Genomic DNA, 26,608 nt, shown 5'->3' with positions numbered 1-26,608 from the left:
TTAGGTGGTAACAAGCCGGCTGCCAGTGCCAAGAAGAATGTGGAGAGATATAATTCTGTATTTAATTTGTATTTATTTTGATTTAACCTTTATCTATTCGGTGAAGACCAGTTATTCTAATAAAAAAAATTACATTATCTATCTATCCCACTTTGTCCCACCAAAATCGTAGTTGTCCTGCTTTTGGACTTTTTGCATCTGGTCACCCTAATACACATGTATGGTCAAAAAAACCAGTTTGGATGTATAGCGTAACTGATATGAAGAACCATAAAAGTCTGTTTTAGGTTTTCAGATTTAACAGCCTTTTCCAGCCTAATCTAAAAACAGATCAGTGAAAACTGTAGTAGAGGTTGAGTAGGTGATATATCACATTCACTCATTTGTATTAACTTTAACACTACAAATACATTGGCTGTCCAAAAACCATCAAAACAGACTGATATGGTTCATCTAAAAAAATTACTTTAGTCATCATTTCCATGTTGCAGGGTTCCTAAACAAATCTTTCCTACTCCCAGGTTCATGACTTTTCCATAGCACGATTTCCATGACCATTTGAATGTGTTTCCAGTTAATGTACTAGAAAAGGGTTTTACATTTTCATAATAATTTCACAAACAACCAGTGTCACAATGAGTTACATCTTTATTCAAAAAGGTGAATGAAGTCCAACTCAGCCCAGTCGTGATCATCGTAATCATCAAATCACATTAAAACTCCAAGGTCTCTTCCAGAGCACGGACCGTCAACGCAAACCTGCGTTGTACCACATTGTATGGTCTATACAAAACAAGAATTAGAAAAAGGAGAGAGAAAAAAGAAACGAGAAACACAAAAACAGGACCGACAAGCCTGCCCTCTCACGTCCTTCCTCATTTTCCAGTGGGCATACGATTTTACAGCGTTGGTCGAACGTCAAGAGGATCCGCACTAAGGGCCTGGAAACAGCTGTGGCCGAGTTTCGCACTGCCCTGTTTAACACAAACCTCTGCGACGGGACCGCGGACAGTACGCACAGTAAAGGCGCGGGGCAGGGACACACTAAGACAATCCCTTTAACAAGCAAAGGCACCACATTGGGGCAGAGAGAGGGGGACTAGAGAGGGGGGAGAAAAAACATACGCACATTGAGGATGCTATGGTACAATCTGCAGCCACGCCCCTTCAGAAAGGGAGCGCGGCGAGCAAATACTGGGGCTTTGAAATGTGAAAACGAAGATATTCTCTTCCATCCTTACAAATATGGTCCAGAATAAGATACAGACTATAGCCACATTCATCAATTCTACAGTATCCATACGCGTCGTATGCAATTTACAGATCGATGCGAATCTCCTGCATGCATTTTGGGAAAGGTACAGAAAATTTATGAAGGGAGCCATAATTAGTTTTTGTTCCAATTGCATCATGCTTAAGACAAAAGTTCTCTGCCTTCAATGCGGCATTTCTGAGCCTGTTGACATTTGGTATGGCGTTTTGATGAAAAACCCCAAGCAGGGAAGGCACTTTAGGGTGTAAGATGTCTGTTTCAGTTTCCCGGCGGTCCCTTTATAAGCCAAAAAAATAATAATAAAAGTAAAGTTCTCTGGTCGTCTCCCAGGAAAAGTCTTCAGTCCTCCACAACGACTGAGGGAATCTGCCGAAGACAGAACAGAAAACAGGTGTTGGCCATAGTTGGTGACTGCAGTCACCAGTTTGTACAGTGTAGACTGCGTTAGGGTCAAATGGAATAATGTACAATATGCCAATTATAATTTGACCAATATATCATATGTGTTACATATTTGGGAAGGAAAAAAGCGGGACCAATGTGACCACAATATGTTTATATTCACTTACTGATTGAATGATTGCATTACACTAAGTTAATACTTAAAAACTTTAAAATGGGTCACAATCCTATTAACTGGTGGATGGTTTGTCAAAAAGAAACATGTCAGCTGGTACCTGGTCTGATAAGTCTAATTAATACACCTAGCATAAAAGAAAGAAGAAGAACACTGACCTGTAAAGATCTAGCTCTCGATCGAGACCTCTGGAGTAATGTGTCCATTCACCGTGGTCTCTGCTGGGATTTCCTGCACAACAAACAAGGAATGATAATGGTCATGCGCAAGCATCTCTTGACCCCCCCCCCCCAAAGTGCTATGTTGCTTAGTCTTTTCTGATACTACTTTTCTGAAGTACTTTATTTCAAACAGTGTCTATTTTATTGAGGTTTTATGTGGTAATGTAACCTGACAAGTACTTAACACTTTGAGTGCCACGCCGGGTTTTCCTTTTTACCCCCTGAATGCCACCATCGGCGCCAATGTTAACGTTAATATCGCCTAATCTATGTTTTAAATTATGGCTATGTGTCTAATCTGCCCATCGCATTATCAAAGACTATTTTCCAGTCAGTGCTGTCAAGGCAGATTGGTTTTTTATCGCGTCATTTCCGTTTTAGAGCATTTAGAAAAGCACCTGTTTTGAAATAAAAAACAGCCCATTCTGGACCATTCTATGAAAATCGTCTTTTACTGGAATATGCCACAATGTTGATATTCGTCGGCCTTTTTATGAATCGTTTTCAAATAAACGCTAGATGATCAATATTATACGTGCACGCAAGCACATTCGGGCCGCGCACGGATAATCGCTGCATTGATTTCCTCTCTGACTTTTACAGTGAAATCGAAAGAGCCCATTTCACAAAACAGCTTATAACTTCATCAAAATTAGTCTGATTATCCTAACACTGATAACATAGAGTCCTTACCTGACATCAGATGGTATCCAACTGGTATATTCCAATCCCTGATCACCATTCGAAAAAATCGATAAGTGTATAGATCCAACGCAATACAGTAGAACTCCATGATCAGCGGGGCTCAGAGGATCCAGAATGAACTCTGGTAACCCCGGCTGGATCAGTGGACTGGAAAATGTGGAGTACCGGATTTTTTTCCCCATCCATTTTCATTGAGTCCATTCCAAAATCCCTTATGTCATCTGAAAGACGATAGGGGGCGCTTTTTTCCACATAGAATCTCCGGCGGTGCTCGTGTATACTCGGGTAGGCTCGCATGATGCAATATGATTTCAGATCGCTAAAAAAATTTAAAATAAATAATTCCGAGAAATCTCGTGAGTGGCTTTCAACCACATAAAAATAAACCAGAGATATCTCGTGTGTGGCAGTTAACACTTTCAGCGCCACGCCTGGTTTTCCGTTTTACCGCTTGAATGCCACCATCGGCGCCAATGTTAACGTTAATATCGCCTAATCTATGTTTTAAATTATGGCTATGTGTCTAATCTGCCCATCGCATTATCAAAGACTATTTTCCAGTCAGTGCTGTGAAGGCAGATTGTTTTTTTATCGCGTCGTTGCCGTTTCAGAGCAGTTAGAAAAGCCCCCGTTTTGATATAAAAAACAGCTCATTCTGGAGCATTCTATGAAAATCGTCTTTTAGTGGAATATTCCACAACGTTGATATTCGTCTGCCTTTTTATGAATCGTTTTCAAATAAACGCTAGATGATCACTATTATACGTGCACGCACGCACATTACGGCCGCGCACTGATAATCGCTCCGTTGATTTCCTCACGGACTTTTACAGTGAAACCGAAAGAAGACATTTCACAAAACAGCTTATAACTTCATCAAACTTACTCTGATTATCCTACCACTGATAACATAGAGTCCTTACCTGACATCAGATGGTATCCAACTGGTATATTCCAATTCCTGATCACCATTCGAAAAAATCGATAAGTGTATAGATCCAACGCAATACAGTAGAACTCCATGATCAGCGGGGCTCAGAGGATCCAGAATGAACTCTGGTAACCCCGGCTGGATCAGTGGACTGGAAAATGTGGAGTACCGGATTTTTTCCCCCATCCATTTTCATTGAGTCCATTCCAAAATCCCTTATGTCATCTGAAAGACGACAGGGGGCGCTTTTTTCCACATAGAATCTCCGGCGGTGCTCGTGTATACTCGGGTAGGCTCGCGTGATGCAATATGATTTCAGATCGCTAAAAAAAATGTAAAATAAATAATTCCGAGAAATCTCGTGAGTGGCTTTCAACCACATAAAAATAAACCCGAGATATCTCGTGTGTGGCAGTTAAAGTGTTAACAATGACTTGTTCTGAGGATTATGAATATTAACCCAGAGATATATTACCATGGTGCTGAGCTGTACGGGGTCCACAGGAAGCTGCATTTGACATGGCATCTCACAGATGACTGGCTGAGGGGCAATGAATGCGTCTGATAGCATGCCTAGTGCCGTCTGGTCATCAATGACATCCTGAAGGAGAGGACAGACAAAAAGAGCTTTCGTAAAAAATCCAGGAGAATTATTTTATGTATTCCAAGTCAATTATAAGTCCTGTTTAAATTAGGGCTGTGTGATATAGACAAAAGCTTCTATCATGGTAGTAGATAGATAAATAGGTCATACATGTACGTAGGTATGCATTTGGTTATGTGAGTGGGTAGGTTTGTAGGCAGGTGGGTTATGTATTATTATGTACACAGTATATATGCATATATGTGTGTGTATATGTATGTTTGTATTAACACATATCTTTTGAATTACTGGTATTTTTTTTAATAATATGTATATTTTTGTATGTTTGATTTTACAAAACAGGGGACGTTCTCGATAAGCATCTAGGCTTCTAAACTTCTCCTACACAATATGGTTATTATGTATTTTTATTTTATTTTATCATTTTTTCTTTTTTTTACTTTTGTTTAACTCTTTGTGTTAATAAATAAATAAATACGAAAAATAGGAAATATGAATAGAATAGAATAGAAATACTTTAATCATCCCGAGGGAAATTTGGCACTACAAATCGCTCACAGTAAACATTTAGGTAGACAAAACAAATCATGAATAAGAATAACAAAAAATTGCCTAAGAATACAGAATAAAATAAGCCTAAGAATAAAATAATAATAATGAAATAAAATTAAATACGGTCCATGGATTCCCATTTCCTATGTAATGTATGTATATTCTAATATAAATATACAGTAAAAAATACAGAGATCTACATTAAGTGTACTGTAAGCTGGTGTGGGTAATTTCATATCTTGATAACGATATATCACAATATAAATTCAATGAAACAATTATCTATAGAAAATAGCCACATGCCTCATGACAACTTTTTGATAATCCTGTGAACTAAGTAAAACATTTTTATTTGTATTTGCGTCTTGCAAAAGACATTTGCTTTCAACACTTGCTTTCCATGTACTGTAGCTTGCGTCGTTTGGCTCTCCCTGTACTACCTCTCATGGTTCTTCTGTAGGTGGTACAAGAGGTTTATTGTGTTGGAATCTGACGTGGGAATCAGTCTGCTACATACTTTGCATTGCAAATTACAGTCTTCTGCTTAGTGTTAAGGACATAAGTACCCTTGTACCCATTTAGGTACAAGTTCCTCTTCTTGTTCCTGTTCTGTATCGGAGTATTGCTGGGAGTTTAATACCAAGCTCCAATTCATTTTTCCCAAGTGTTTTCCTTTCCCAGTTACATGACATTTTCCAGGAGGATTATATGTTTTGCTGAATAGCCTAATTTTAAGAGCCACACTGCTAACACTAAATGCCCAGATGTTGCAATTTTGATGAATGCACTCGGGTGACTCTTATCTTTTTAAATAGCTGCTTCTAAAATTCTAAGACCTTGTTCGAGCTAAGGAGCCTGCATGAACCACAGACTATGACCTCCGTGCTAAAAAGATGGGAAACATTTTACTTCTGTACATCAACCAGGGATTATTATTCAATTTTAATAAAATAAAATAAAATAATTACATTATTAAAAGTTTCGTTTCTCACAGTGAGACATGCATACCGATGTCTAACAACAACAAAAAAACATTCTTACCTGTGTTGCCTCAATTTCAAACTGGGCTTCCATTTCCTCTTGAGCCTAAAATAAGACAGCAAAAACTTTTAAAATGTTGCTTATAACATTATGTCGCTATTTTTCATTATATATCATTCCATTTTCTATACTATATGTATAGGAGGAGTCAGAGACTCCCTCAATGAATAACAGGGTTCCTGCAGGTTTCTACAAGTTCAATTTAAGACTTTTTAAGACCACTGAATATAATTTAATACCTATTATACCTATTTCATGGCCATACTAGCAAAAAGGTATGAAGGAAAATTACTGACAAAAGTAATTGCATACTAATTGTTGGGGGGGGAACTGATTACCACTATTACCGTACTGCTTACTTTGCAGCCTGGACATTTCGCCCAAACACATTTAAACGAGATACAGAGAAGTTAACGCAACTTAGAAGACCTATCAAAATCGTATTTTAAGATATTTTTAAGACTTTTTTAAGAACCCGCGGGAACCCTGGAATGAGCAATGGAGGACCAGAGGAGAGAGAAGAAGAGACTGAAACATGTCAGGCGGAAGAGAAATTCCTTCATAACATGATGTGACAGCATGATTATGCAAGACCAATGAGGAAGAAAGAAATAAGTATATTCTGGCTTTGGTAAAGGTTTAACCAGCACCAGGTCTGGGATTGTTATGAATTATTGCTCATCACACAGAGTGATGCACAGAGGATCTGAAAGACTTTCAGATCCAGGTTAATGCTTAGATAAAATAACTAAGCGCAGATGCCATTCAAAGAGATTATTTATTTATTAATTTTTACAACGTTAGAAGTCTCTAGAGCAGTGGTCAGCAACCCGTCGATCGCGATCGACTGGTCGATCTTTGAGACTTTCCCTGTAGATCTTGCCATGAAAAAATAAATGTAAAAAAATAAATATATATATATTCTTTTTAGATCTTTCCCTGAGAGTCCACATTACAGTTCTACTTTTGTTTTGGTGTGAAAAGTGATGCTGCATAGGATTACTGCACTTAGCACTGACTGAGAAAGTACATATTACAGTTCTACTTTGATAAACATACTTACAATTAGCATTTTATAACGTTAATAATATGAGAGTCCACATTACAGTTCTACTTTTGTTTTGATGTGAAAAGTGATGCTGCATAAGATGACTGCACTTAGCACTGACTGAGAAAGTACATATTACAGTTCTACTTTATAAAATGCTAATTGTAAATATGTTTGGCAATGTTAATAGGAGAAGGTCCACATTACAGTTCTACTTTTGTTTTGATGTGAAAAGTGATGCTGCATAAGATAACTGCACTTAGCACTGACTGAGAAAGTACACATTATAGTTCTACTTAGCACTGACTGAGAAAGTACATATTACAGTTCTACTTTGACGTTTTAATGTTGGACCAAAGCATTACATGTAATTAGAATACAGTCATTCTATAATACAATAATAATAATACAATACAATAAAGTCATTTAGTTTAAAGTACAATCTTGGCTGTCTTTTTCTCTCAACGCTTCAATAGGTAGATCTTGCCTTCACCAAAAAAAAAAAAAAAAAAATAGTGATATTGGGCTTAAAAAGGTTGGTGACCACTGCTTTAGAGTTACAATGGAGAATTTTGCGGCCGAGGTCGATACCAGTATAGTCCAAGAAGAGTGTCAGCCAGTAAAATGGATTGAAAAGACAGGGCAGGCTTGTCTCTGGCTTACAGAGATTCAACCTGACCATAGGAATGAGAGTTATAGCCTTAGGTATACTGACACAGGTAGCACAGTTTCTCAATACACAATGTATGTGTACGGAATATCTACTGCAATATTAACAGTGCTGAAACAGTGTTTAACTGTGTTAAATTACAATTACAATGTAGAAGGGATCATTGCAATGCCTGCACCATAATAGCATAACAAATGGAACAATGACAAAAGTTATTTTGGTGATTACCGAAGTTATGTTTGCCTATCCCATCATGATTTGAGAAGATGTAAAGGTTTCAAGTCACAATTTAAAACAATCGTTCATTTTTTGTTTGAAATCAAGTTTCAAACTTGTGTCAGCATACCTATCATCAGGTCAGTAGGAAGATGCATTTGCAGAATGCTGATTTTAAATGGATGATAGTTGAAGTAGTTTAGATAGTGTGCTCGCTTATGCAGTTTAAAGAGATCGTCTCTAACCAGCAAGTCTTCTGGGGACAGCCGGTAGTCTGGTGGAAGAGTGTCTTCTCTCTCCCCCAACTTTGAGACAAACTCCTCCCCAAACTCTGCCTCCTGGGACCAATGACATCATTACCAGTTAGGCCTATGCCTCTGTGTGTATGTGTGTTATAACTCTTTGCTGCACAACCTTGGTGTGTGTGCCTACCTTTGTGCATGTTTGCATTTGACTGAAGCTACAGACTAAAGTCAGGACTTGGGACAATTCCTCCGTAAACAGAAATGCATTGGTGTGCGTTACTCACATTGATGACCTCCTCAGCTGGGACAGGGGCAGGCTCAGGGGTGACTACATCCAGAGTTTCTGATAGGGCATCAAGAATGTCACTTGTCTCTGCAGGAACCTAAGTGGGCGCAGATGGGAAACCTGTTAGGATATTGGTTCCCGACCCGGGGTCTAGGACACCTCTGGAGATGCTCCAAATATATGTGGAGGGGTTTGCCGCCTCACACGGTTTCAGGCAGTGGAATCATACAGGCGAAAGATATAGAATCTTTAGTAAAGCAACTTAAGCAAATGACATGGATGAGAAGCCCAGTTGTCATCCGCACCTCCTCGACAACAGCCATGGCAGCTTCCACCGCAGGGGCCGAGTCTGTGATGACGAAGTCCTCGACCACGGCATCCACCACAGCCTCGGGGGCCTGGAGGGAGACAGACGTCAGTAGACCATTTACAATCTGCCACCTCCTGTATTTACAAGATATCATATCTCTCTCTCATATATATATATATATACATATATTGTATGTATATTGTATGCATGCATTTGTTTTGTATTGCATGCACTTTTATGTATTATAAAATACCATTGTAAGTGGATGCGTACAATTGCTATAACGAGTCTCTTAAGTTAAGGTTAAAGTTGATGCCTGTGGCCTTGATCATTGCATCATGTTATAGGCATCAAGTGCAAGGAATGTGTTGACATTTAACATGGAGGATTTTGAGGCCTGGGCAGTTTAATTCCCCAACCCCCTTTCAAACTGTCCCCACATTAAAAACCTTTCTAGAGGGGAGCTCCCGTAGCTCACCGCATATCTCGGCGCTATTTCTGCGTCGGGGAAAACCGTGCTCGTCACGGATCTGGGGGACACGAGTTCGATTCCTGGACCCGCCGTCATTTCTCAGAATGTCTTCCCCTGCTCTACATCCCATTTCAACCTGTTTCTGTCGGTCATGCTTGACCAGAAAAGCGATAAACACTAAAAAAAAAACTTTAAAAAAAAGAAAAAAAACTTTCTAGGGCTAAACCCTTACCTCTGTGACCTCAACCACCTCTGCTGGCGTCTCGGGGACAATGTCAGTCTCCTAGTAGAGAGGGAAGAGGAAAAAGATGCAGCAGGTCAATTTTGTTACAAGCACGGTACACGCATAAAATATTCCAAATGTTGGTGTTCTGCAGAAACATTATATCCCCATTTCTTTTTATTGCAATCTCATATTGAGCACTAGATCAAGAAAATGGCCCTGGGACCAAGTCAAACCAAACCATTCATCTATCTCTCCATTCCTAAAATAATAGCTTTTTGGGGGGATTCCTCAAGGCAGTGAAGGCACTAATGTGAATCACTCATGTTCTCCTTATAACAGATATGTAGAGCCTAGGGCTGACCTTCGACTTTTTTTGTTGGAATTCGAAGCTTCGGGGCCGAGATCCGATTTTAATTCAAAGCTTTGAAAAAAAGCAATAATAATAATAATAGTTTTTTCTTTTTTTATGTTGTGGGACTTGTACAGCACTTGTTCAACTTTGTCAGTGCTGTAAAGTTTAAACCTTTTTAAATCTTAGACAAACGAAACACTTTGCTTTCATGAAATATTGTAAACCGTCATTTGAAGCTTTATAAAAGCAGCACAATGAACACAAATCTGTCAGTGCCGAGTCCGACCTCATCTTAAATAACAAACAGCATTGCTTGTTGTAATTAACAAAGAGAGGCAGTTGATTTAGCAAAAAATAATAATAAAAAAAAATCATATATATATTTTTTTTTAAATAATCAAATTGTATTTTCATATTCGAATCCCATGCCCATCGAACGAAGCTTCGAAGTATTTAAGACAGCCCTAGTAGAGCCTCACAAAAGGTGTTACATTTTTGAAAATTAAATTGCCAGAGCTTTAACACATTCGGGGCCATTCGATTTCCCCATCTAGCTATAGCTGGGCCAGCTTTCCATTACATAGTTTCACTGTGCGTCACATTGTTTGTAGAGCTAAATCTATATTTTATATTATAGCTATGGATACAATACCATGATCATTTGACAGTAACTATCTTCCGTTCAAGATGCAAAAAATTATGAATTTTTTCATGAATACGTTCACACGTTATCCCGTGGTGAATATGAGTATAATTTTGGAATGATCCGGGCTAATTCCTGGGAGGCCGGCTACAGGGCGCAACGTGAATTCTACTAAAACCATTGGCGTTTCGTCCCTGGACACGCTACTATTTTCAAATCAAATCTATATCATAGATATTATGTTTCATCATGAATGCATGAAAGGGGGGGGGGGGGGGGGGTCATTTCTGATTATTTGATTGCCAGTAACGTCATTCGTTATTACCACAACACACGCCGATCAGGGGGATGGGTAAGATAACCTTGCACGATCAAGCTGAAATTGACGTCAGATTGTCCTTACCTGTGGTCGGTTGTATTCCAAAGAGAAAATTCCAATTATTTGATCGCCATCTGGTCCATCCTATGTCCACGACATAACCCACCACAACATATGGATCGGGGGTGCCGAAAACGATTCAATGCGATCGGGTGAAGCCCTAGGTTTCCCATTACTAGAAAAATCCGTCCGGAGCAGTTTAAACGTAGCACCCGGTCTGGAACAGGGTTTACTGCACTCTCGATACTGCCTACTAGCAGGATCTGGCCGGTACTGCACCTTCGGAGTCCCAGTATGCCTTTTAACGGCAACATACAGGTCCCTGACATTGAATAGGATATTAAAATCAAAAAAAAGGGAAAACGATCCAAAAACGTTAACCGCTGGTGCCCAATAACGTATATATACGCGGTTGGCCGCAAAAGTGTTAAGACTGGGAAATCACTTTGTGCTCACTTTGCACTGAGAGGGTGCCATGTCTACAAATGACCACCAGGGGGAACCATGGACTCACTACCCCCCAACAAACAGGTGGGAAAGAAAGCATACTATGGATCTTGCTGAGCTTATGGTGCTGATTTCAACAAGTTGAAAGTACTAAACTCCTTGGAGTGATGCTGGTTTGCACTCTGTCTTGGTCTCAGCATATTAATTATATTGTTTTAAAAATGGGAAGAGCAATTGGTATTTCCAGGAAATGTGCTTCTTTTGTTGCCCGTCCCCTTTTATGTCAGATAGTGCAAAGTTTGTAATGTAATTTTAGCTATCTTAATTGTTACAGTAGTTTCATTATGCATTGTGTGTACTGACTTTTAATCATTTTGTTTTTGCAATAGTGATTGTTTTTGTATGTTTTTTTGTGTGTGGACCCCAGGAAGACTAGCTGGTTGCTATCGCACCAGCTAATGGGGATCCCTAATCAAATCAAATCAAATCAAATTTAAAGATCTGTCAGCATACCATGGATTTTACTGAGCTTATGGTGCTGATTTAAAGATCTGTCAGCATACCATGGATCTTGCTGAGCTTATGGTGCTGATTTAAAGATCTGTCCGAATGCAACTCTTTTATGACAATAGAGTAAAGATGATACATTGTATAAACTTACCATTGGGATCTCCTCTGATGGGGCAGAAACATCCTAAAAATAATTAGCAAATAACATTGTAATTTACAGGAACATTCAAGCTACTGTAAGGTAATATTCTTTGAAGCATTGATGAACATTTTAAATATGAAGAATGAAATGAGGTGAAATATGGAAGAGAAAAATTTAAACTTCACGGCAAACTGCATGCAACTACTGATTATCACACAGGTCGGGAACAACAAAGACAAAAGACAAATACAAATAACCCATTAATTAATATCTTCAGGAGAAGGGAGGATAGAAGATAGAAAGAGGAGGGTTGAAGTGAGGTGGCACCTCTGTGATTTCAACGGGCTCAGCCTCAATCTCAGGCGCAGCTGCTTCAGCCAACACTACGGGCGTCTCTTCTGCTAGGACCACCTCCTCCTCCACAGGGGCAGCGAGGCAGACCTCTGGCTCAGGGATCGCTTCAAGGACCTCTTCTATAATACTTTGTTCATCTGGAATACTTTCTGCTTCAATGACCGGCTCCAAAACGGCTTCGATAACTGCCTCCACCACCTCCTCGACCTCAGCCTCCACTACGCATTCTGTGACTGCTTCCACTTCGAGCTCAGCTGCCACGAGTTCCACTTCGAGCTCAGCTGCCACGAGTTCTGCTTCGAGCTCAGCTGCCACGGGTTCTGCTTCGAGCTCAGCTGCCACGGGTTCTGCTTCGAGCTCAGCTGCCACGGGTTCCCATTCGAGCTCAGCTGCCACGGGTTCTGCTTCGAGCTCAGCTGTTGCTGGTACTGCTTCAAGCTCAACTACGGGCTCTTCTGCTAGCACCTCCACTTCAGCCTCTGGCTCAATAACAGCATGGGTCTGAACATGCCATGTAATCAGACAAGACAGTCACAGTCAACACAGCAAACACTAGCTACTGAATTCACATGCAACATGTATGATTGCTGTCACTTGTACCATTGTGCATCCCCGGGTTGAGTTTTTAGGCCACTAGAGAGGATGCATAATAGCTGCCAAAAAAGGGGGCGCTGTGGTATCAAGTGAGAGCAAAATGGAATGAAAATGACACGTGATCTGTATGGATACATTTACCTGATTCCAACAAATCTACCACAGACAAATACAAACATGTTATGTTCTACCATGCATGACTAAATGGAATGATGACTTTTTTTTTAACAACACTACCACACTGACAAGCCAGACATTGAAGGGGCTTACCTGTTCGACCTCTGTGGTGATGGCTACGGTGTCCTCTACTTGGACCTGTAAGATGAATGAACCAAGATTATAGCGCTTTGTTTAACTCTCAATACATGAGTTGGCAAGAGTGTAAAGATTTAAGTCCAGTTAAAGCCAACCTTGTTCTTTATAGCACCCTTGTGATACAATCTACTCCCCAAAGGCATCTCGTAAAGACATTCAAAAAAGAAAAAGCCCCACAATGCATTTAGCTTGTGGCTTTAACGCCTTTCGTTGCCAAACTTATGCAAGACGCCCTGTGGCACGTAGTCTGCCACATATACAGTAATGGGGTCATAAGAACCTGTTTCTACTGAATGGTTTGTCCTTTGTTCAGTTTCTCAGAACTGCTGATATAGCGAGTCATAATACATAGTATGGGGAACAATGTGGAGCTGCAATTACTACTAACGTGGTGTGATATTCTAATGAATTGAAGTTTTGTACCCTGGCCCTACTGAATACGAGACTCTTTCCTACATAAAGCTACACCACACTCTTACAGGTGGCTGTAAGGGGATGTCTAGCTTGCCAACATAGTTTTGTGTCTGATGGATGTAATGCGTTGACGTTGAGTCTAAAATGAGGACAGCCAGGTAGGGGTTGCTTAGCCCGTTCTATCGACACCATGGATTAGTGCACTGCAACCCTGCCCGAGCCCGACGGGGCCTACCCGACCCGACGGGTTCGGGCTGGGTAGGGCTTTGTTTTTAAATAAATAATTCGGGCTCGGCCGGGGAGCGACCTTTTTTTTTTTTTTTGCGCTCGCTATACTCATATAACTAGGGTTATAGGATAACCTTAAGTTTCTGTTTCATTTTCGCGTAACGTAGTGCTGTCATCAGAGAGTGAAAGCCTCGTGTCTGAGGAGTCAAGATGTATAAGTTAACAGATAAAATAGTAAAGGGAACGCTGCATTTTTGGAAACATTTGGATGTAATTACCGCAGCCCGCAAGGAGAACTCGAGGGGAGTAGAACAGTGATGAAGCCCTCAGGTGGATGATGAACAAATGAACCAGACCGAAGTGGCATTGTTTGAAGTTGGAATATAGCCAGTTGGCGAACGTTTTAATTTGTTCTTGGATGTATGTAGCCGGTTGGCGAAGTTTTGTTAACGTTGTTCAACGCGTTGCTGACATCATCAGCGAAGTGGTGAGTCCGATTTATTATTATTTGCTGGTGTGGGGTCGCTGCTGCCCTGTTCTGTTGTGCATTCATTATATAAATGTTGCTCTGCTCTAAATCTGATTTCTGTTTTCTGTTTGTTTGTATAGTGACTGAGTAGGCTATTGTGTTGTGTGTGTGTGTGTGTCAAAGAAGATTCCATATAGCCTTCAAAACGTTTTACGAGGCTGCCGTGTGAGTCAGTCTAAGCGAGCACTGGGACTAGGCCTGCCACGATAACACATTTTGCTGGGCGATTAATTGCCCCCGAAAATATCGCGATAAGCGATATTATTGCGACCGGTTAGAGAATTTTTTTTTGAGAAATTTATTTCCCAAAACTTTTATTTTGAAGCCCACCGCTCCGTCTTTTCCTGTGTTTTAGACTTTTATTTTGAAGCCCACCGACCGGACCGGAAGTATTGTTGTGATTATCAGGTACTTTGGGTACCAGAAAAGTCACGTGAAACACTGCAGACCACTGATTGGTCAGAATAGAGACGCGTCTCTAGGATTTCATAATCATTATGTTTGCAGCAGGCACAAGTGCAATAAACAAAGGATACAGTCACTGTGTATTCTGCCTCATTTATTGATTAAACAAAACCGACATCAACACAATTTGCCACCGAGCGGAGAGTTTAGTCTCGCAAAAAGATCGCTGACTTGTTAAGGCTTGTTGTTAGGTTAGGTGCTAATGTTGTGCTAGCGTTTTAGCATGGCTATCGTACATAGCGTGATCAATATAACTCGCTATTGATTGTTTGTATGAGTAACGTTAATGCTAGTAGAATAGACACAACGTGAGGTAATCACCATCCATTTTAAACCGGTTATTACCTAATGCTAACGTTAGCAAATAGACGCGACTGGTAACGTTACAGCTTGTTAGCCTAATGCTAACGTTAACGTTAGCATAGACAGCCTAGCTAACGTTAACGCTTGTAGAATAGACACAATGAGAGGTAACGTTAGCGTTAGCAGAATAGACACAACGAGGGTCTCGTTAATGTTGTTATTGATTGATTGATTGAAAACTGTGTTTACTCTGTTTGTATGAGTAACGTTAATGCTAGTAGAATAGACACAATGAGGGGTAACGTTAGCCCCACGGAGCTCCTGTGCTGTGCTCTGTAGTAAAGCCAGCGGCCCGCCTCCCAACACGGACAGTGACTGACAAGGGGCACTGGGTCCGCCTCATTAAAACAAACGCGCAAATAGCAATTAATCGCGCCCGTCAAAATCATTGCATTCATTTTAATTATCGCGGCAATTAATCGATTTATTGCTTATCGCGGCAGGCCTAACTGGGACTAGAGCTGCCGCGGTTACCGCATTACCGCGGTATCGCTGTTACATCACGGCCACCGCAGAGTTTAGCTGAATACCGCATCACCGCTGTTTTTTATAATAATACTCTCAACCAAAGCAATGCAACGGAAGTTCACGGAACAATTTTGATTGACAGTCGATTCTGCCAATTACGTCACACCGCTTGCACCCGCCTCTGCTGTTACCACCAATCGGCAAGCGCGTATTCGTTTTTTACTTCCTGTATGTCAGCCATTGATCAGAGCTCACAACAAGGCTAATAACGTTAGCTCCCCGCCGGAGTGGACTATCAGCGCTCCGCAGGAGTACTAAACGAGGCATAATGATTTTACTGCAACGAATGTTATAATAAAAGCCCTTCGTGCTATACACTTGTCTGATTGAAAACTTTATTAACAGACCACAGAATGGGCACAACTCAGCACGCTCTGAGCAAAGGAAGGAACTGAGATATGAATTGAGTAATGCTTGCCTTGCTATGGTCCGGTAAATACGCTGATGTTATTGAACGTGTAACTATATAACGTTAATGCCACAAAACGAATGCCTTTGTTAATCATAAGTAGTAACTTTATAATAAGAAGAAGAAGAAGAAGAAGAAGAAGAAAGGGTCGGGGGGGGTAACCGCCGGGCGCTACCACCCCTGCCGCGACACCGAGTGAACGGCGCACGACCAGAGGGGAGAATCCGTGTTTCACTTTCAATAACGAATGCGTGCTTGCCGAATCCCAAACAATATTCATGCTGCAAAGTCATCCTCTAAAGATAGTAATTTAGACTAGAGGCAGGCTATATGCTATAAAGAGTAGACTACTAAACAAAAAAACAAAAAAATTCATTCAAACTTATTTTTTTTGTGGTAACCGCGGCGGTAGGAAATATTTCACAAATTATTGCGGTAAGGAAAAAATCAATACCGCGGCAGCCCTAACTGGGACGGCATTCTAATAAGAGCGAAACAGGCTATGTAAATGCTTCTTAGTTTTCAGCGTGATATGCGTTATTTAGGTAGACCTATTGAACATTTTCGTTTTTGTTTATTTATTAAGTTCATATAAAACCGTGTTTCGAATATTTAAAACAAATACAAATAAAATTGTATTTTTAAGTCTAATATATATATTTATTTTTCGGGTTTTCACTCGGGCTAGGGCTTAAAATGTTATTTACAGTCAGGCTTATTTTCGGGGCGGGGCCTGAAGTTCACGGGCTCGGGCTGGGCACAGGCTTCATTTCAAGGCCCTTGCAGACCACTACCATGGATCAAGGGCTGACAGGTTGTCATTGTTTGTTGAATAGTAAAAAAAATTATAAAAAAAATAGCTTAATATCAGTTCATCGGTTTTTAAAAAGCATAAAACCTGTATACCAGAGTTTGAATAAAAAAATAATTACAAGTTAGAAGTTACAATGATTAGTGTTTCAAGAGTACACACATTCCACCCTGGGAACTCTGCCCTCTAGCTTTTAAAACCCTTTCACTACCACTCTACAGAAGGTTAACCTTTCACTACCACACTACAGACGGTTAACAGTCTGTAGTGTGGTAGTGAAAGGGTTAACCTTCTGTAGTGTGGTTGTGAAAGGGTTAACCTTCTGTATTGTCGCAGTGAAAGGGTTAACCCTTTGGTCGTGTGGTAGTGAAAGGGTTAACAGGGCATGGTGTTTTGAGCGTGTGAGAGAGGTGGGAGATGGAGCAGTCTGACTGGTTGGGTCTGTGTGTGTGTGTGTTGTTTGAGAGGGGAGGACAGATGAAAGGTTCACGTGATTTACCTCAAATTCTGCAGGAACAGCCGCAGGGGCCTCGGCTTCGACCTAGGGGAGGAAGAGAGACGTTTCATTCAGTTTGAGAGTCAGAAAAGTGGGAAGATACATATAATCTGTACTGAGTCCTAAACTGCCTGTCGGCACAGTGGAAAGCATGGATACATTCGAAAGCACGTCTCAAAATCCCTGGAACATCTTGTCCCATCTGAGAACGTCCTGTCTTTTTAGCATTAGTTACTCTTGGGTGATGATTTCTCCAATACACATGGTTCAAGGCTAGATTTCGGTAGGGGCGCCTTGATCCTGTGTGTTTTTGGGATACATGACTTACTAGACAGGTATGAGGCCATCTACCTTTTGTTCCGATGGCCACATTTATTACATACAGACTAGTACAAGTCTGCTGGTTTTCAGTGTCTAAAGAAAATATTTCAGATCATAAACACACATACACACAAACAATCATCACACCTCCCTCCCTCCCTCCCTCCCTCCCTCCCTCCCTCCCTCCCTCAGAGTGCTCTTTGTGCAAGTGACAGTAATGTCGGAGGGGGCTGCTGTGGGCGTCTTATGCAACCGACAGCAACATTAGCCAATTGCATAACATTGACAGAGAGTGAACACGCCCCCTCCGCTGTTCCTCTCTATACCAGCGCAGAACAACGATTGGCTGAACGCTCAAGATGGAGGGGTCTGAAGAGATGCCCATAGCACTGTTGTGGCAGCCATCTTCTGCTCACACCCCCTTTGTCTCCCTCTCTCCGTCAGGGCCTCCTGTTAATGACTCCTCCTTTTGTCTCGCAACGCAATTAGCAGCTCAGCTGGCACAGAGGTAAGTGGAGGCAGCAGGGCACCCTCTGTGCAGCCAGGTGTGTGGAGCCATACTGACAGCCCAGAGGGCAGCGCATGAATATTACATGTCTTTGTACGTCCACGGTCAATTATTTACGATTGCCCCCCATAGCTGCCAGTACTAGATTTCACCCCATATTTTGGATAAATCTCTACTCTTTGCTCGCTTCCCATCGACCGGGCCAAAACTGGAGTCTTATTATCCAACAGTCCGTGAATGTGGGTCACGTATCTATCAGTAAGTCACAGCGAATCGAGTCGAAACTCGATGACATACAGTACACTGCGTTAACGAGTGACCAAAAACAGCTGAAGGAGAAAACAATAAATAACTTGTGTTAGCCATTTAATCGCCTGCACCGCTCTCTATTCACCGCTGTCGGGGGTGAGAAAACAATGTTGCCCAGCCTTCGGTTCTATTGTTAAACCTTAGCACAAAACCAACATGAACACAGGCATGTACAGTCAGCGAGGGTAAATAACATAAAGCTAGCTTGGGAGTTGCCCCATAAAGGGGAGGAAGGAGCCAGGGTGGGAGGGCTGTGGGCTAAAAGCCTTCCATTTCTGGCAGGCTGGAAGCATATAGAAACACCACCACCCCTCCCCCCGGCTGTCGCTCGTAGAACACTGTGTACCAAACTGATCTGACTGCAGATCCTGCCTTACGATCCCCATACATATCACCACGGCAGGAACAAAATGTACCAAACTGATCTGAGGGCAGCAAGCTACAAAGGCAGACCACCATCTTATCCCACCGGAGAACACAGTGTACATGTACCCCATGTTCCTTAAGGACAAAGACACACCCCCTTCAATTAGCAAACCTCCTGGAGGGAAATACCAATACTTGGGGTAATGTCAGTAACCCAAAACTGATGAGTGAAAACACGCTTTGCTGACAAAGCACAACCAAAACCACTCCAAATATGTAGCTTGGATAAACCAGGTTATCAGATACATGTGTGGAAAGCTGCATCATTTCCTGTTTTCTGAAGAAAGCTACATGCACATGAAGAGGATGGATAAAAAAGAAAGAAGGATAGGAAAAAGATGAACTCGTTTCTATCTATGAAGCAAAGCAATTGCCACCGGTGACAAAGGGTCTGAGCTTAAGCCCATAAAACGTTGATAGAGGAAGAATACAGGGAGGGGGGGGGGTCTTCTCACGTGTCATGACACTAGGTGATAAAGTCATCTACCAGGCCAAGAGATTACCCAGAACCCATACATTCTATCCCCTCTGGATCTCTTCTATCCACCCAGTGCTATAAATATTTCCAAGGCTGTGTAAGGAGATAGTGGCAGCTGTCCATACATAGGCAAATATAAAAGGTTAAACATGTAGCGTACACAACACAAAACACAGGGATTAGATCCTACGGAATTAGCTCATGACACACACACCCCTTTCTCTCAGCACGCCCCAAATAATTTGGACTTAAAAATCCCCCTCCCAATTCCCTCTCCGCCCCTTTTCCACCATCGTCAGCCAATGGCAAATTGGCACCTACACATGTTCATGTGCTGCCCCCTCCCATGAGGGGAGCACGTGCCAGGCAGGCAGAGGCGCTCTTGTATAGGGCCCCTATAGGCAAACACAGGAGGAGCAGAGCTCATAGAGATAGGAGGGAAGGAGAAGAAGAAGGAGGAGGGAATGGAGAGAGGAAGGGAGGGAGGGAGGGTGGGATGGAGCAGAGGCTATAAGAGCCCAGAGACCGAGCCGATGGTACAAAATGTTCAGCCATAGAATACGCCACACCTACCTCTCCTCCAGCAGCAAATCATCCACACTCTCGTAAGCAGAGGTCACAACGGCTCGGGGGTTCAGAGGGAGGGGGGTTCGGAGGGTGGATGGTTTTGGGGGACCTCACCTGACTCTCCACGGTTACGTCCAGGAGTGGAGGGGGCGCCTCTCTCGGCCCCCGGAGCCAGCTGAATATGAGGCCCATTTTTACCCCGAGTGCTCCAACGAGCGCGTGTTGACTAACCAAGCGAGCGGCACTAGAACCGACAGGACCCTTATTCTCCACTGTCCAGAGATTCCGCTAAGCCTTAAAATACTTCCCCCAAATCTTTCTCTGTTGCATTTAAATCACGTTAAAACAGCACACAGAGTGTTTTTTTTTTTTACCACTTGTACTATATTTGCATCTCACTGCTATAGCATATGTGTGTGTGTATTTATGGTGTGCGTGCGCGCAGCTCTGAGGCGTATCTGGCACATCTGCAAGCAAGCAAAGGAGCCAGGCGCTGAGACGCGGAGAGAGTGAAGGAAGGAAGGAGGGGAGGTGGAGAACAGAGGGAGGGGGCGTGTGTCCTTCTTGAGGCCGGGTGACTGCATTGATGAGGCCTGCTCCTATATAGACGACCACACTGTCTGGGTGGGGGTGGGGGGATCGGGGTACCAGAGAAGCGGGGTTTCACTGAATGGAACCCGATCTCCATAATATGCCCTCCTCTTTCCACAGGCCTACTACACACCATGCTCTCTCTCACGTTTACATACATGTGAGCACATGTCAGCACATGTAGCCTGTGGGGCCATATGTGGTCATATGGCTCAGCTATGGCGGTGGGTAAATGCAGCTGTGTGCACACGTGGCACAAGCTTGCGGTTGGGTCCGTGTGTTCAGCTTCACGTACAAAAGCGCACAATCCCTGAACAAATGACAGGAGTCTACCCCACACACAGTGAAAATGGGACACATTGTTCCCAAAAATGTCCAGATGGCAGCTGGCCTCACATTAATGCTCGAGTAAAAACCAAACACAGGTCTCACTTAGAAATGTCAATTTAAGCAATACAACCTATGCCTGTGTTTCTTTTTATAATTGTATTATTTATTTATTTTTTATAATATTATCTTTCAGATAATGGGTGAAATACAGGGACAAATCATCACACAATTTAAAAGTATACATAAAAATAAATCTTAATGTAGGGTCTACTGCAACACCAATAATCCAATAGCCAATCCAAACCTATAGGAGCATATCTCGAGCAGGAACCCTATTGGCCTAAGTCTAGACTACTGTCTTTTCAATTAGCCCACTAAATGGACATACAAAGGAGAAGTGAAATCTGAAACAAAACGCTACACGTGCCCATCGAAGCAGACCGTTTTAATGTGGGTAGTAATGTATAGTGACGGTGGAAGAGGCCCTACCGAGCCTCCCACTAATGTACAATGTTTCTCTCTCTTCCAATCTTTCTGGTAAATGGAACACGTTGTTCCTACTGCCCCCTCCTCTCACCCCCCCCCCCCCCCCCTCTCCACTCCCCCCTCCCACAACCCACGACTCCATCTCATAAGCGAGCCACAGCAACCATTTTCACAGCACACGCTCTCCCTCCCACCAGCCAGCATCTATACTGGTACTAGAGAAAACAAGACCCTGTGCTGAGATATGCACATGGGGTAGGCACTGAAATATGCATCACCTCCCTGTTACCACATGTTAGCCTTAGTACTTCTACAAAAAGCACACACTGAAATCATAAAACCATAAAAACAAAATAGCAGTTTTCTCTACAGCTCTGCGAAACATCCATGATAACATGACAGTGGACGCACAGATTTTCAGAGTTAGTCACCAAAGTTGCTCTTGTAGAGGTTGCTACAAGAAATTATTGAGGGGAAAAAATATGAAGAATGTGGGATTTCAACTGTGATGTTACTTTTAACACTACTGGCCGAACTGGGTTTTATTTCTGATAAAAATTGTGTGCGTCCAGCTTGAGTAAATTAAATTGGGCCTTACCTCTGTTACTGGTTCTGGCTCTGGAATGACAGGTTCAGCCTCCTGCACTGCAGCAGCTTCATCTGTAGGGGGCTCCACTGGCGTGGCTTCAACAACTGTTTCCTCAGCAACTGGGGCTTCTTCCTCCACCTCTACTGGGGCTTCCTCCACCTCTACTGGGGCCTCCTCCACTTCTACTGGGGCCTCCTCCACTTCTACTGGGGCCTCCTCCACAGGGGCGACCTCTTCGACAACCACAGGCACTGGTTCTGGTGCCACTACCTCAATTGGTGCTTCTACCTCAATTGGTGCTTCTACCTCAACGGGCGATGCAACCTCAACGGGCGCTGCAACCTCAACGGGCGCTGCAACCTCAACAGGCGCTGCAACCTCAACAGGTTTTACTATGACTGGTTTCGGTGCCTCCACAATGGGCACGGCAATTGGAACAGCTTCTGGGACCTTTTCTGGTTTCCGTACTATACATTTAGCCACTGGTTGAGCCTTTTTAGGGGCTGATGGTGGTGGTGCGCTGACTGCGACTGCAGGAGTAGCTTTGGCAGGGGGGTTGGCTGCATGCTGTTCTTCAAGGGTTCTCCTCAGGATTTGCTGTTGGGCGAAATTAATGTGAGATAGGGTTAATAAATAATAATAATAAATAATAACAACAACAACAACAACAACAACAACAACAAGTTATTAGCACTCTAACGCTAGTTGATACAACCCAATATCAGTTTCCTTAGTTGCAAGATAAAAACAGCATAGCCTGAGGCACAGCAGAGTCCAGAGGTTGCACGTGGTCAACTTCTTTATCTATTTCAGTTAAGCTGGGGATTTGGGGAGTGGGGGAGGTATTGTAGCACCACTTGATTCACTGAAATACCAGGGATGCCATGCTGGCTAGGTTCAACGTGTTTTCCTGGGCACGACTAAACCCCACAGGGCTTCATTGGCGGTTTTGGAGCGACAGAGAGCACACAAGGGGGGGGGGGGGGGGGGAATGCATTGGGTTATGGGGAGCGGGCCCGACCGAGTTAGTTAGATAATAGAAACTAATTAGCTGAATCAGAACGATTCTGACAGGTCTGTTGAAGCGCGGACAGAAACCCTGCGAGTCAGCAAGGTTGTGAGCTCCGGATGGGGGCCCCCGCGGGCCAGACAGTGGGCCTAATCGCATCATAATCAGGTTATAATCGCGTTATAATCACACCCCAAATGCTTCGTTAAGCCCCGGGAGAGGGCCAGCCAGCCAGCCAGCCAGCCAGCCCGGGCGTTTACATTTCTCTGCAAGCCCCCGTAAGCCTGCTGCTCGTGTGTGTACATGTGCATCTTTCTGCCATCAAAACAACCCCCTCCCTTCTCCTACCACCAATAGATGGCATGGCTAGTGGGCATTTCCATTCTCATTAGGCATAATCTCAACATTTACCCAGCCTGCCATCAATAACCAAATCCCTATAATGCTCTAGTGCAGGCGGGCTCTATAGTGGCGTGCCCTTAATAGGCCTCTAATCGTCCTTGTAGAAAAACCAGAGAGACTGGTTCAGAGGGTGGGGGAGAGAACATACAAAGGCATGTACTGAAACACAATACTCAACGTGAAGGCTTCTAGTGGTGGGTGAGTCCCCCCCCCCCCTTCCCTCAAACTTCAAAACTATTTTTCTATAGAGTACAGAGTAAGTGAAGATAATAAGACCTGTAGCTGAATTGCTACATCAGATTTTCTGAACAAGATTTATCTGGGTCAGGGTTTCTTCTTGAGAGTGCACAGTTTCAGAAGACACTCCTACAGTTTTTAATAACACTACCAAATACAGGCCTGCTGCTTTTGGAGACAAAAGTCTGTCTGGGCAAGAGGGGCTGTGTTGTGGAGGAATGCTATCAACGCCATATTGAGAAGTCTTCATAGTTGGGAGTGAAGCCACAGCATGTGCCAAGGATTCAAACTAGCAAACGTCCATAAAGAAAAACAAGAGGGGACTGAGACGCTTGAAAGAATGAGTTATTGTGGACGTGATGATAACAATGAAGACTATGTCCAAGCTTGTGTCTGTGTGGAATGATGTTGCATGGTGTAAACTGTGGGGACTGGGGAGAGGGGGCGGCAAAGGGCAGATAACCTTTGCTCTCTCTGTCGAAGCTTAAGCCTCCATGTTACTTTCTCACTCCCCACAACCCCGCCCACCTAGCAGGGCACTGAATGTTCAGATTACCTATCCTACCCCCCCCCCCCCCCCCCCCCCTTACCTAAGAGCAATTCGTATTTTATTTTATTGTTTCTCCGTGGGGAAATTTATTAAGTGGAATTGGTGAGTAAAAGAGAGGATACAAGCTGAAAATGAACAACCCTAAAGAAAATGAATGAGGGGAGGGGGGGGCTCAATTGAATAGACCCATCACGATGCGCACAAAACACATCAATGTATTTGAACTCCCAACACGTGGCCTTAGCCAAGGGGGGTATTATTTTCAACCGTCATTTTGTTTAAGCTATATAATCCTGACACTCCCCAGCCAGGTAAACTGTAATATTATAATGGGCCAAGGGCCATGCAAACTCTTCCAACTTTGCGCGAGCGTCTCGGTTGGAGCAACTGGGGGATGTGTGCCGCTGAGTGGCGATGATTATGGACATACAAATATGAATTATTAATACAAACATGCCGATTTTATTACACATTAAGTTACATTTGTATTACTAAAGTAGCTTTATGTGCATATTCAAGAACCCTGTAGTGTGGTCACAATCAAAAAGGTAGACAATATAAAATTGAAAACGAAATAGGCCTATTTGCAATTAAGAGCAGCCTTAATGAGCAATCTAGGAAGGAGGCTTTGGGAAGAGTACAGGATGTACTTCTGTAGAATTCCTCATGAAGACCAATCGAAAAGAGACACTGCCACTGGATTCATAAAACACCAACGCTGATGTTCCAAGAAATGAAAAAAAAATAAAAAAATCATGAAACCAAATCCCGGTTCTTTATAGATCGTCGAATGCAACTTGTGTGATCGTGCCATGTGGTCCTCATCTGGATGGTTGGGACAGCCGCACCAATGTCCGCAAATCGGTGATAATTTAGAGAATGATGATCATGGTGATAAAAGGACAGGCCACACACTTACCACCCTCCTCATGCGGCGCTTGTTCTTCTTCCTCTTGCTGGGCATTTTGGCGTGTGTGCGTTGGTGTGTTGTGTGAAGAGCTGTGACACTCAACTAGTAGTAAACTAAGAACAGCAGCGAAATGGATGGGGACAATGTGGATCTTTTTAAAGCCCTCGGTATTTCTCCCATCTCTGGCCCTGACCTATCCGCGGAGGAGGATGGAGGAGAGGGGCGGTAACGATGGAGGGGTGTGTGCTCGAGCAGCGACCCACTGGCTTGATGGTGTTGTTATGTAATCGCGGGGCTAGAGAGAGAAGAACCGAGGCAGAGGGTCCAGCTGCAGCGCCGGAGAATCCTCTCAAGGGGCAAGCCTGTGGCAGCCACGAACCTGCGCTGTTTTGGCGGCCGGCCCATAGGGGGCGCTGGGGTGCCGCCCCCCCCCTGGTAAAGAGAGCAGGAGAAGAAGAAAATGTTTTATTTTTATTTTTATTTTAGACCCCTAAAAATAAAATAAACATGTTTAAAATGAATAATATTGACTCATTTTCAGTATGTTTGTGTTTCAAATGCACAATAACGTTAATATATCAAATATAAATCATTGTTTTGTGATTCACATGACGTCACTGTCTGATATGATATAGAGATGAGTACCTCTAAAGCTGGGCGCATAGTCGTAGCGCGCACACTGTGCGCGTCACTGTATCATCGCAGCCAATTAAATAGGTCAAGCAAATACATTTCGCCTATCAGTGCGTTCAAATATGATGTAATATGATGTAATCGGGGCGCGTTTTTCTAGCGCTCCAAGCAAGCAGGGCCCAACCTCCAACCTAACCCGCCCACACAGAACGGAGAGTTTGCTAGCTTACTAGTAGCTACCATGGATCATGGAGTCAGAACATTATTTCTAACCTCGAATGCAGGTAAATCCCTCAAAACAATACCTTTTGAGAGATGAACATTGGAGTGAAAGAGTTTCGACCTCATCAGCCTGATATCTCAATTCAGAAAAAATCAACAGACAGAGGAAGACGATATACTCTGTCGTTTTTTAGCTGGTGGTACTTTGGCTAACAAGAAGCTATATGGCTAGCTGGATGCAGTCATGAATGCCGTTGCTTTCTAGAGAATATCTAGACAGCGCCTCTATAATAGACGGCCCTGCACAGTAGCACAGCAACCGGAACAGGAAACTGAGACGCTATTTGTAAATACACCTGCAATCGTCCAAGACTTGTTTGTATATTGTTTTCTTCCTTTATTAAACTGGATGGAACAAATGGAATATCGTTCTTATTTATATACAAACATCTGGATGTAGTCCAACGGATATGATCAGTAGATCAGAGGAGGACGACGAGGTGCGCAAACAGACCATGGAGAAAGTCGGATAGTCGACGGAGCCGTCGGCAAACACGGCACCTTGTCGACTTAAAGGACCAGGACACTGTTAACGTCGACAATTGGTATGGATTTTTTACTTTCATGTAAAGGATCATTTCATTGGATTATAGTGGACTTTTATTATTAGTTCTACAACGGAAG

General features: G+C 42.8%; 1 protein-coding gene across 2 annotated transcripts; it reads right to left on the bottom strand.

Annotated features, from left to right (window-relative positions):
• Positions 1 to 630: 630 nt before the first annotated feature.
• On the bottom strand, positions 631 to 25,237 carry LOC311230654 (uncharacterized protein). 2 transcript variants are annotated; one of them, XM_084317002.1, is made up of 14 exons: positions 25,079 to 25,237; positions 21,971 to 22,558; positions 17,360 to 17,401; positions 13,069 to 13,113; positions 12,178 to 12,705; positions 11,860 to 11,892; positions 9,384 to 9,434; positions 8,675 to 8,767; positions 8,368 to 8,466; positions 8,084 to 8,176; positions 5,905 to 5,949; positions 4,183 to 4,308; positions 2,009 to 2,081; positions 631 to 1,639 (listed from the first exon to the last, which is right to left on the bottom strand). In XM_084317002.1, the coding sequence occupies exons 1-13, from the start codon at positions 25,121 to 25,123 to the stop codon at positions 2,019 to 2,021; spliced, it is 1,851 nt and encodes a 616-aa protein (XP_084173128.1). In that variant the 5' UTR covers positions 25,124 to 25,237; the 3' UTR covers positions 631 to 1,639; positions 2,009 to 2,018. The 2 variants fall into 2 exon arrangements, with proteins under 2 accessions (XP_084173128.1, XP_084173129.1); XM_084317003.1 differs by lacking the exon at positions 8,084 to 8,176.
• Positions 25,238 to 26,608: the final 1,371 nt, after the last annotated feature.

Source organism: Notolepis coatsorum (genome assembly GCF_963971535.1).
Source record: "Notolepis coatsorum genome assembly, chromosome: 1".
Lineage (NCBI taxonomy): Eukaryota > Metazoa > Chordata > Actinopteri > Aulopiformes > Paralepididae > Notolepis > Notolepis coatsorum.
This window is presented reverse-complemented; position numbering and strand designations above follow the sequence as displayed.

Excerpts from the sequence above, each read along its gene's own strand:
- LOC311230654 (XM_084317002.1), bottom strand. The coding sequence starts at position 25,123 with ATGCCCAGCAAGAGGAAGAAGAACAAGCGCCGCATGAGGAGGGTG. Across the intron at positions 22,559-25,078 it reads AGCGCCGCATGAGGAGGGTG|CAAATCCTGAGGAGAACCCT; the intron begins GTAAGTGTGTGG and ends TTCGCCCAACAG. Across the intron at positions 5,950-8,083 it reads TGTCCCCAGAAGACTTGCTG|GCTCAAGAGGAAATGGAAGC; the intron begins GTTAGAGACGAT and ends GTCTTATTTTAG.